Here is a 12,021-nt window from a genome sequence, read left to right as displayed (position 1 = left end):
TAAAATTTTCCTTTGTGGGTTTCTTTCTCCCCTCCTGCAGCTGTAATTAATACAAATGATCAGCAGGAGTCACTCTTGGTACCTTTTGTCTTAATGATGGGGATTATTTTCTCTCACACAGCAATTTTCCATCTAATTCAGGCAATTTAAAGCCTAAAATAAAGATGTATTTTTAGTTCAGGAGCTGCCAGGATATTGTTTTGACTCTGTGGTTTCACTTATAATAGCCCCGGCACACCCACAACCGATTTTACACATATATACACACACAGAAACACAAAAAGCAAAACATTATTTTGCTTTCCAACTTCTGTGTTTTTGAAGACTTTTTTTGATGTTTGAAAACGTATTGCATCAGTGTTTCTTGGATTAGGAGGCTATATTTTTATGGCAAGCCTGCCTTATAAACTAGGACTTTGGTTGTGGGCCTCTTCCAGGGAGTCGCAAATTGTAGTTTTTGTGAAGTGGAGTGTTTTGGAGCTCGGTCAGACATAAAATAAAATTCGCCCCTCTGTTGGAATTATCTTGACAATCGTTTTCTTTCACATCCTGCAACCTTGATTCATATTTTGAAATCACTACTTACGAAACTTTATATGGTGTCGCTGAATACTAAAAACCTGGTAGTGACCTGCACATCAGTAATGAGTGCTAATGATCGAAGTCAAAACATTCAATCATGTGTTCATTACACTCAGCTGAGGGCACCTTTTAAAACCACAAGCTTTTTTGAGACTCGCACTTGCAATCACACCTGAAATCCACATTCTTAACATAGCACCGTAAGACTGAACAACAGCTATTTCACAATACGAGCCAGACTTGTGTGAGGTCAGAACATTCCTAGAGGCTAGAGAGCTACAGTCACCTTATGTAGACTTAGAGGGTGATACCAGAAAGCTGTCAGAAAAAGCTTTGCTACAAATCCAACACAGCCTGATTTATATATAATGTGTCCTGCATGTACATCTTGCAAAATGCTGCATAAAATGTAATCTTATGCCTGCAGCAATAACGCATGCGTGGGATATCTAGAAGTTATAAATAATTAAGCAGTGTTAAAGTAAATGTTTACCTTTGCTGTAGCAGCACTGTTACAGACACCATGCAGTTTCTTGGACAAAGCCAACAACTTCACACAAACTTACTGACATGAAGACAAATTAATATTGTCTTGTGGTCTTCATACATACATGCTCTAAATAATATATGAATAAAATTGTAATAAAAAGATATCCTCAGTAAATGTGTCATATCATCAACACCAATTCATATAAATCTTATTGCATTTACTGGAAAATAATATTGCGTTACACAGGTAAACCTAGTTTCCCCATTTGGTTGTGGCTGACCTCATAGTTGAGACTTTTATAGGTCATAGTTAAAGGTTTTGCGGTAATGGTATTTTAATTTTAAAACTGAAAAAAAGAACTAACGTCCTACAGATTCTAAGACGAGCAGACCTTTGTCTATTTGAGGAATTTCTCTTTTCCTTTGAAACTCAAAATCTGCTGCACCTTTTAGCACAGTCTTTATTCTTTTTTTGGTCTTGATTTAAAGTTTGCATAAATCCTCCATTTATCTGCTGATCCGTTCTACTTTAGCTCGTTCAGGAAGCTGTGGATAACTGTAATCTTCATGTGTCTATGTCATCTCATAATCTTTTCATTTAAAGGTCAGGCAGCTGCCTGTGTGCTCTTGTTCTGGGTCCTTGAGCACAGATTTACAGCATTGCTTGGGGGAATGGATGCACTTCTAACAATGAGTTGAAACTTTGTGTGTACGGGGGTCGCTACACACAGGCTGCATTGTCAGCTGTTGAGTTTGCGCGACACAGCTGAAGCATTCATGGGTCACAGAATGAAGTTGAGATCCCCCCTAAATGAAGATTCAGTGCAGACTGTAGCACTTTACCGTAGTCTTCTTAGTAGCTGTGTCCTGATTCCTGGGTCGGTGCTCAGAATCTTTTTAAAATGCAGCTGGACAGCTCATACACATTTTTCTACCGTACGTCAGATAAACAAAACAGATGAGCTGTTTTCTCCCCTTACCTGGCCTCTGTCATTGGCTGTGAGTGGAGCATTCCTCTTGGCTCTCAGGTATTCATCAACAGGCAAGGACAGGCTCAATCCTCTGCTATCTGACAGCAGTATGGCTGTGCAGGTGTTACACAAACAGAAGACTAATTTACTCACTTTCAACAGGGGGCTGTAAATCCCTCATAGTTTCCTTAAAAAATGCCGCCAAGAAATATCTCTCTACTAGGAAAAAACGACCTTTCAACAAACCTTTGATCAGCCTTTGATCACAGGGGGGGAAAAGGTGAAGGTCATGACATCAAAACTGTAAAGCTGCATTAGGCACAAACATTCTGGTGAGTATCACCAAGATGTAGCCAAACCTGTTTCATCGTTACTGGTAGGCCCCTGCATTGTTGTGGTGTAATCATAAGAGTGCAATGAAAATCAGCTGTTTTTCAGAATCACTCAATCATCCCCAATAATAATAATAATAATAATAATAATAATAATAATAATAATAATAACAACAACAACAACAACAACAACAACAACAACAAAAGATTATACAGGATAATGTGGGAAATAAATCCAGAGCCATTAAAGCACTAGACTGAAACATTTTGATTTATTTGTTTATTTATTGCAATAATATCATGTGAGAATAGGCTGTGCAGCGAGTTTGAATATCCAACAGGTGTTCACAAGTGTTTGTCTGTGCAGGTGTTGTTGCTATTTTTTAAAAGAACGGTTTAACATTTGTTTCTGAGGTAAACGTTTGACTGCACACACACGTCTACTCTCGGCGGATGTGGTGAATCAAAAGCCTTAAAAAGAGCAAGATCAGCAGCAGTAAACTGCTCTGCCTCGGTGAGTCTAACTCACTCCCTGCCCCCACTCAAACCCCAACACATGTGTGTGTGTGCGTGTGTGGGAGAGAGCCGAAGGCAACAGGGTGGCAACACAGTGGGGCAGACGCGTCATAGGGCACGTTCGCTGCGCTCTAATCAGTTTGCATAATCAGGAGACGGAGATAGGCAACGAATTCCTTTCAAAATAAGAGTCTCACTTACAATTACAAAGTCCAGTATATGAACTACTGACACCTACCTTACTTTTTGTAAGTAAGTAAAATTTATTTATATAGCACTTTTCACACATAAAAATCACACAGTGCTTCACAATAAAGAGAAAGAAAATGAAAAAGAATGGAAATACAGCAAATAACAATGTAAAACAGTAAAATACAACATAAAACAATAAATTAGTTGAAATCTAGTCTTCAGGGTTAGAAAGGCCTGATCTCCATGAGTTTTAAATCCAGCGCGTGGGGCCACCAGCAGTCTCTGAGCTGATGACCTTAGAGCTTGGAAAGATGAATGTGGTTTCAGCAGGTCAGATATATACTGGGGAGCTTGACCATGTAGGGCCCTAAAGGTTAAAACTAAGTCTGAAGACTATGCAAAGCTAATTTGTTAAAACAAGTAAAAAGACCAATGCAGTAATCCAAACGGGAAGTCGTTTATGCTGAAGAACTGAATCATTTAAAAATGTAATATGTACATTATATATTTATATGCACATGTATATATTTATATATTTGTTTATTTTTTCTCATCTACTCACTGGCATCGTAAAGACACAAATCAAAACTGTTGTATAAAACATAAACCTGTAGGATCCTGCAGGATAAGCCTAATTTGAAAAAAAAGAAAAGAAGAAAGTTATGTGCTGAAAGTTATGGTCTGATTATACCAGCACCAACACATATGCAAACAGGAGTTTTGAGCTCTGTAAATTGGTATACCTCTCCAAGTTTATGTGGCAATGCTGCAGGGCAATTCCAAACTAATAACTGACAGTTATTCTTTGAAATTATTTGGATGTGAGGATGACGGGGATTTAGCCAGTTGAATGCTTGTTTGGGTGCCACAATGTCTTGAGTCAGTCTCATTATACACCTCAATATTCAAATCAATATAAAGTTCTTGTAATTTAAGAGTAGTGTTTTCTTGAATTTATATTAAGTTTTGTACTGTCCTGAAGATAACTGGTTTGGCTAATGGTGCCTTTATGAATACCAAATCACAGAAAGAGTCGAAACAACAAAAATTTGTAACTGTGTAATCCAAATAAAGTTTTTTGTAAACATTCTTTAAAACGTGTTTTAATTTGAAAGGCACAACCGGAAGCGCTCCTCTGTGCCAAGCCTGCTCCTCTTGCTACTTTCTCGCTCTCAGGAGCAAAAGCTGGTTGGTCAAAGTCCGTCACTTCAAACCACTCCCTTGAGTCGTGGACCGAAACAGTCTTGTTTTAGGCTAGAAGTCAATCCTCGGAGTAACTTTTAACTCGCCAATTGAGAGTTGAAAAGGCAATAAAGCTGTCGTTAATTGTATTCGGCGAAAGGTTTGACTCTCGGAAATCTTCTAGAAACTTTTCGGACTCGAAACCTTGAGGCACAGACATCATGGTGTTAAAGTCGGAAGACGGCGTAGGTGAGTGAGCTACTCAGGGAGAGACGTTTTACTTCGTGTGAAAGTAATTTAAATGGCACCACATGGCCTTTAAAATATACATATATATATCAGAGATAATAACTTGACGGTATGAAAATGGAAAATCTCAGTGGACTGTAACTGTCCTTGGCCTTGTTGACATTGTTTATTCTCCTATTGTTGCTTTGCTGCTTGTGTAAGCGCGGCACTTTTCTGAGCCTTATATAGCAAATAAAAAATATGTATACACAATCATTTGGGGTTTTTTTTAAAGTCTATTTTTGTTTATCCATATCATATTGACTGATCCTTGTCTACAAAATTCAGCACATTACCACATATTTGTACACTAAATCAAAGAGCTGGCTGTATTTTCACATTTAGTTTTGAGCAGTGCTGGTGTCAACATTATCAAGCACTTTAGTAGTAACACTCTGTAGACTTAATGCAGACTCTAACACGGTCAGAGTAAATATCGTCGGTGTCATTTTTCACTGAATACTCAGCAACAGGTGTGAGAGCAGACCGCGCACTCCTCCAGCAAGCTTTACATGAGTCATACTTCATCATTCCAGCCTTTGGATGGGCCACCTTTAGTTGAAATTATGCCAGAGAAGCCTTGCTAACTGTTGCAAATTACATTTGTGGCTGTAATTCCTTTACATCAGTTTGATGATGTGCAGTCATAATGAGCCAGTGTGCAGCCTTTGGTGTGAGACAGAAAGCCTTTGTTGCTGAGCATCATTCTTTCATCTTTTCTCTTTGACTTGGTTAGCCTGGCAGCATTAATCAGGAACTTTGCCTTGCGTCACTAATAATCCTGTTAGAGAACAGTGGCTGATCCTGTTATATGCTGCTGCTCCTTTATTGTTCTTGGGAACTTGCACACTTTGCCCCCCTCTCTCTTTTCCTTCCATAGCCTTGGCTGAACCTGGCTGGCACACACAGCTGCATTGTTTTTTGGAGGCAGCGAGGTGAGCGAGAGGTCCATTCGATTCCTTTTGAGTCCATTTGTCTCTGCCACTTAGCGGTGGGTGGTCTGGGAAATTAAAGTAGTTGTCACTAATGGTTCCCTAATGAGTGGCGCTGAGAGCTCTAATGGGGCCTCTGGTACAGTGTACCCTCCCTGGCACTAATGCCCCCGTGGTTTGATAATCGTCATCATCTCGCCATAATCATATTTTAGCTCTCTTTCTGCATCAGTTGCAGCGCTCCTTTCCACTCAGACCATCGTTCACTCTGCGTTGTTGGTGCTGAAATGGAAAATGTGTTTAGAGCAGAGAGCACTAGTGAGGTGTTGTTGAAAGTCTGTTTGGTAGCTCAGCAGCACTTGGTTGGCTGTTTTCGCTGATGTTGATAGTGATCTCGCAACTGAAAGAGGAGAGAAAATGAAGGGTGTGCAGATTTAAAACTATGACCTGTCACATTAATATTGCAATGGTTTCATGAGAGTCTGTGCTGAACAAACATTTTTTTTTCTTTCTAATTAGTCAAGGCAAGGGGGGGGGGGGGGAGTTTGTTTTGGATTGTCATTTACCTGCATTGTTATTATGGTCAGCTACAACTGACTTTCTATTTGGTACTGGGCTTGGTCTTCATGTGACATCATGTGACGCACATCATGATTTCGTAACGTCACGATGGCGAGCTATGATTAGTTGGGGAAGTCTGTCATGTCTTGCGGTCAGGTCATTATTATAATCCCAGATAAATGAAGTCCAAGTCTTTCTGGCCAAGCATTTCAGCTATCGTAGTTTACATTTATTAATCATAAATTGAGCTCCTTTTAAAAATTTCGCAGATTAATCAAGAAAAGTATTGTGTTCTTGTCCACATTTCGTGACATCTTGTCATGATGCTGAGAGTGCAGATAAGGGTGTAGCAAGACTTGAACTGCTGTTTTCACTTCCTTCTCGGTTTCTCAGAAAGAAATGTGTCAAGTTCTCTTTTTTTTTTCCTTTATTCTTTCTCTAGGAGTGGAAATCACACTGCAATCTCAAAGCTTAGCAGTTTGTTATTCCTCACCTCTCTCAAAGTTACTGACTTTTAGTGACACTCAGCTTCGTCTGCAACAGGTAGAGACATGCCTGGAGTTGCTGTCTTATTACGGGAAGGGGAGGAAAAAAAAGTCTGACTTCTGCTGGTAATGTGAAAGAATCCAAAATGGCGGCTGGGAGGAACTTCTTGATAGATGCCTTTTTAAAGGAGTATGCTGATTTGCCAATCAAGCAGCTGTGCAGCAGCTCAGGATTTGAGCTGTGCATACTTGGTCTACTCCTGGTGTTTCTCCACTGTTCAGAGCACAGTGAACCAATGCCTATTTTATTCCCTTCCCAACAGGATGGGAGGGTTTCGCCGCAGTTTTCACTCCTCCGCCGATCTGTTAGAGCAGCTCCCAAACAGGAAACTAAGGGTTTGATGATATGCTTGGCAGGAAGAGGCATCCTACAATTTGTGTGATGGGTCCATTTTTTCACTCTTCTACAGCAGAAAAAGCAACACTGAGGCAAAAATAAAGGTGCTAAAAGATAAAGATTTTTGGCTCTTCCAGCTTTTCCACCACATGTTTTTCAGAACGTGTGTGTTATACTGGGAAGGCAGGATGTTGTTAGTGGGAAAGCCCTGATTAGAATCAAGGCTAACGGCATCAGAGGACAAAGGCATGTATTGTGGGAAGAAATAGCACTTCCGCTTTTGAGGGAAAACACAGAGTTGCCTCCTCGGTTGCTTCTAAAAACAAGTTAATGTCAATAAAACAGAGCAGGGATTATGTAAAAAAAAGCTCATCTTTTGTGTTTGCTACCGTGGATTATGTCTATGTATGTGCATGCAGCTGCTATGCTGCTGTTGGGCACTCTGCATGTTTGCTTTACACTGAATCTGATGCTGACACAGTGTGTAGGGTGGCAGGCCTTGCTATACATTCTTCAGGCTCAGTTCCCACCCCCTCACATCCTTGGGTCTCTACATTCCTGCACAGCAGCGTCAACAAAGCTAGCCAACCCACTGTGAACTATGTCTGGGCTGTCAGGGGAGTGACGGGGTCGTTTCTGTTTGACCAGTCTTCTTTTGCGATGGCATTGACTTTTTAATGTGCCTTTTTAAAGGGTGTAAAACATCTTCTCTTAACACAAAAACTCACACAAACACAAAATGCTTTGCACTTTCACCTGTTGAGAGCTCTGGAAGACAACCAAGTTGGACTACATGAGAGGGGAAAAATCCACTGAAAAGTGAAACTAGTGCTCCTCCTTAAAGTGGCATTCCTTCTAATAAACGTCAGGGTGTCCTCTGATTGCAAAACAAACCCCAGATGCAGAGAAGTCCATGAGATGATGTTTCCTCAGATCACTTGTCTGTGACCTAATTAAGCCCTTTCCTCGTGTATTTATGGGCACAGTCACTATTTTCAAGTATATTAGTACAATATGGTGTGTATGTATTAAATTATTTCCCCATTAATGTCAAGAATGTTGATAAAGCAGCATATGCTTCAGGGCAGACTTTTGTCAAGTTTCCATTGGCTTCACCACAGGACTTCAGTGACCAGTAGGTGACATCTGAAGCCCCTCAAATTTAGAATTGTATTTAAAATCAATACTGATGTTTTTAGGAATTTAATAATAATAATAATGAGATTGGCACTGATGGCACAAGCAGAAGAAAGGGATCTGTCAGTCTTATTGCTTTCTCAAATCACTTTACATTTGTATTGCATTATGTTTTATTGGAACATTCATTAGGAGAATAACACCTTTGACTCTCCAACATAGATCATTGTAATTCTGAGGCATGCTACAAGTGAATTTACTGTTGCTATTCCATTCTTGTCTAAGATGGGATTATGTGAAAAATGGGTGTAACTTCACCAGCACATGGATCCCATCCTGACAGCTATCAGAAGAAGCTCAGTCACTTCGAGGCTGCAGAGTGCACTCAGCACGGCAGAGGGCTCCAGGATGACTCATTCGTCTTTATACAGACACCAGACAAGCGCTCATGTCTGCTCTGTGCTGCAGACGTACCCGGGGCAAGTGTACACTCATACTGTAAAAACACACACAGTGAGGAGCAGTGCTGAGAACCATTCTCTTAAAAGATCATTAGACTCAGGATAATACTCATGGCCTAGACTTAACAATAAACACATACTCGCCTCCAGCACAGAGTCCGTTGTTAAAGTGGAGTTTGGAGGTGGTAATTTTGGCTGCATGACTGGTCAGGAGAATGAAGAACTGGCTTGAATTGCTTACTCACAACACCAGCTCATAGTAGAATATATCATCGCTGTCTCTGTGGGAGATGACGGCAGAGGAGGAACCAATCATCATGTAGTTATTTGGTAATTTAACTATTAATCATCATTACGAACATAAGAAAGGCTGGATTTTTTTTTTTCTTTTTCAGTCTTATGGTTCTGGGCTTTTTAATTTCATTATTCCTGATACAAATAGGGCAAATTCCCACACTTAAAAAATCTGAAATGGAGGGGGGGGGAGTAATTGGATTACTACCTGAAAAGTATTTCATCCTCTAACTAGGACTCAGCATGTTGAGTTATAAGCATGGGTTGAACGTATGCCTACAGGTGTGTATGCAGCATATTTTTGGGAGAAGGGGCAGCAGCTAAAGGAATGACCACCGGGTGGAGCCACCATGTTTGTCGTGGAGACAGGAAAGCATGTGGAGAGAGAGAGAGAGAGAGAAAGAGGGAGGGCGAGGAGGTGGTGAGCTAGTGAGTAAGGCTCCTTCCCAAATGGACTGTATCAGTGGCTGTGTGCCTTGAGCCGGCTGGCAGCTGATAGTTGTGCTGAGGAAATCAGGCAGTGTCTCTCTCCCTGTCAGGAGGAGCAGGACTCTTCCTTCTGTTACTTGACGTGTGGATGTTTTGAATCGCCAGAATTAAGCGGTAGAATCTGACAGGAGCCAGGGCTGGTGAGCCTGTTTGTGTACAACAAGGTGGAGTGAAGAAGTGGAGTTCTTCAGAAACCCAGAAAAGTAACACTTGGGAGATTTTCTTGTTCAGGTTAGCACCAAATCTTGATGATGCTTCTGTGTTTAGCTGATTAATTAATTGCAAGGCTGTTTTCTGTTGCTTGCTGTCATGTTGCTGTCATGTGGGACTTTGGTCAGGTTTCATTGAGTCTGTGCCTGCAGTTGCCCTTTGACAGTTTTGAGGGTAAAATCAATGAAGCTGGAAAAAATGCATGCTTTATAAATAAACTGCTGGGAGATGATTCATATATATGAATATTTATGTGTTTTAAATCTCCTGGCTGGCCTGTTGTGTTGACTGTATACCAGAGCTGGAGCCCCAAAACTGGGTAACAGAGTGATGTCAGCAGTGGTGAGTTTGTTGGTATGAATGAAGCCCTTTTGATGACGGATGTATGTAGAAGTTGGACTTAAACACCACATCATCAGGGGTCTGTATGGCGCACATGGGATAGGTCCATTCAACAAAATTGACAAGGATCAAGCTGGTAAAAGTAAAGGCGATTCCTTATCATCAGCCCATGTGTTTGGGCCTTGTTAAGGAATGAAGCTACTTGTCGACACAAAGAGAGAGCTGTGATCATCCCACCTCTCTTCTCACAGTTTCTGTGTTCTTCTGCCATTTGCTGTCCCACGCTTCCCTGGCTAAACACAGGGCTTCTTCTCCTGTTGTCTCTCCTCTGCCAGTCCCCCTTCACATTTCATACCAACAGGTCAGAATGAATGGATTTGGGCCTTTTTCTTCTTATTAATCCATAACTGGTGGTCCTTTTCAGTCCGGTGTGTGGATTCTGTTTCTTTGTGTGCTCTAGAGGAGGAGGTCAGAGATGAATGATTTTTTTTCCTCCTTTTGGTGACCACATTCAAAACAGCCTTAGCTTTGTTGCCTTTGATCTGCTTTGTTATAGAATGTCTATTCCTGTGTGTGTGTGTGTGTGTGTGTGTGTGTGTGTGTGTGCGCTTTTAGATATAAATGAGAGAGGGTACCCGTGGGATTTGCTAAAGTAATGAGATTCAGTCTGAGATATGTGGATGAGATAGTCACATTTTAAATCACTTTCTGTTTAAGCAGACCACAGCAAGAATCAGAAAGCTTAGAGTTATTTATTAGACTGAAAATCAGCACCATAATCGATTGTGTGTGTCCTGTGCTGAATTAATTAAACCTTATCAAGAAGTGGACTGCTTCTTTTGACCATTGGTCTTATTGGTATTGGCTAGGGGTCAATTGATTGGAGCCTACGTGGCTCTTGAGGCCAGTGGCCAGGTTTTAAAGGGAGGAATGTCAGTGTAAATATAAGGTCAAATGTTGAACAGCAGCAACAGAAACCTGATGGAATGGGGGGAGAGGAGCAGGTAGATGTTGACTCGAGAAAACTGATGTTCTCAGTTCAAATGAGATCGGCTGGAATAAGAAGGGAGTGCAAAGCCTAGATAGGAGTTGGTCAGACCAGAAGGATGGTGCATGAAGGAGAAAACCTGCAGACACAAACAACAACAAAACCTTGTGCAAAGAATGATTGCTGCTGACAGTGTCATTTGTTTACCTCCATCACTGTGTGCACTTCATCAAAATAAAAACAGTGATCTGTGTGTCTTCGCATATTCCCTCACTCAGCAAATTGTAGGTGTAAATATATTCCTGACGTCTTCATCTGCTGCTGTAAAACACCAATACACATCTGTCTACTAAACTGTCATTTTACTATAAAGATCGCTCAGCATTAGTTTCTTCCTTACATGCAATACGTACGTATGTCTAGTATCTGTGTTGCTGGAGCAGCCTGAGTAAGGAAATTACCTAGTTAATAATTTTTTTTCTCTTGGTCCTTGTGTGCTTGGAGGAGCTCCCTAAATTGGGTCACATCAGCAGGGAGGGGGAGCTAAAAGATCTTACGAGCACTCGGAATTCTAATTTCCGTATTTTCCAAGGAGAGTTCTTCAGTGATCTGGGTGGAAATGAGACGTCTGCTTCTTTTGCCAGGATGGCAATCAGGATGAGTATTAGTGGCTTCTGCTGCCCTGGGAGAGTGATCTATAATTGGTATCTCTCTTGATGCCACCTCCCTGGTGCGCTCTGCTGACCCAGCCTTCACTAAAAAAAAATGCTTCACCCATCTAGGAAGTCTGCACTCTTAGATTAAAAAAGTAAGGGTGCACCGAGACAAGGTATTATTCTTATACCTGATTTAGGGCTCAAATGAAGCTTTGGGGAAACTAAAAAAAAACTTCTTAAGCACTTTACCTAAAGTACAGAATGTATTTGCCAAGAAGTGGGATGTACCAGTTCAGGAGTAAGTGCCATGATTATTCTTGCAGAGTGCATTGAGTGTTTCAAGTCATGCATTTGGGTTGAACTGCACCCAGGAGTAATGAGGGCCAGGCCACTGCAGGACAGAGCTCTGATTGTAATATGCCAGATTTAGCAAAAGAGCACTTATGTCAGTACCATTAACCAATTGCTTCACACTGTCATCTTTTTCAGCAAGGTATATAAATGGAACGCATTATCT

The 12,021-nt window shown here is 41.0% G+C and overlaps 1 protein-coding gene across 3 annotated transcripts in view; it reads left to right on the top strand.

The window, feature by feature from the left end:
• The window catches only part of cyth1a (cytohesin 1a), a 42,840-nt gene that overhangs the window by 11,977 nt on the left and 18,842 nt on the right, over positions 1 to 12,021 (top strand). Inside the window, exon 1 of one of the 3 annotated variants that reach the window (XM_082531191.1) lies at positions 4,231 to 4,513. The exons of the other annotated variants lie outside the window; for them this stretch is intronic. Within the exon in view, the coding sequence (XP_082387317.1) occupies positions 4,486 to 4,513 (28 nt within the window). The 5' untranslated portion in view covers positions 4,231 to 4,485. Of the gene's footprint in view, positions 1 to 4,230; positions 4,514 to 12,021 lie in introns of those variants that run through there. 3 annotated transcript variants of the gene reach the window in all.

The sequence above is a fragment of the Aulonocara stuartgranti genome, assembly GCF_965226115.1.
Source record: "Aulonocara stuartgranti genome assembly, chromosome: 4".
In the NCBI taxonomy this organism is placed as follows: domain Eukaryota; kingdom Metazoa; phylum Chordata; class Actinopteri; order Cichliformes; family Cichlidae; genus Aulonocara; species Aulonocara stuartgranti.
The sequence above is the reverse complement of the archived record's forward strand: the minus strand, read 5'-3'. Positions and strand labels throughout refer to the sequence as shown.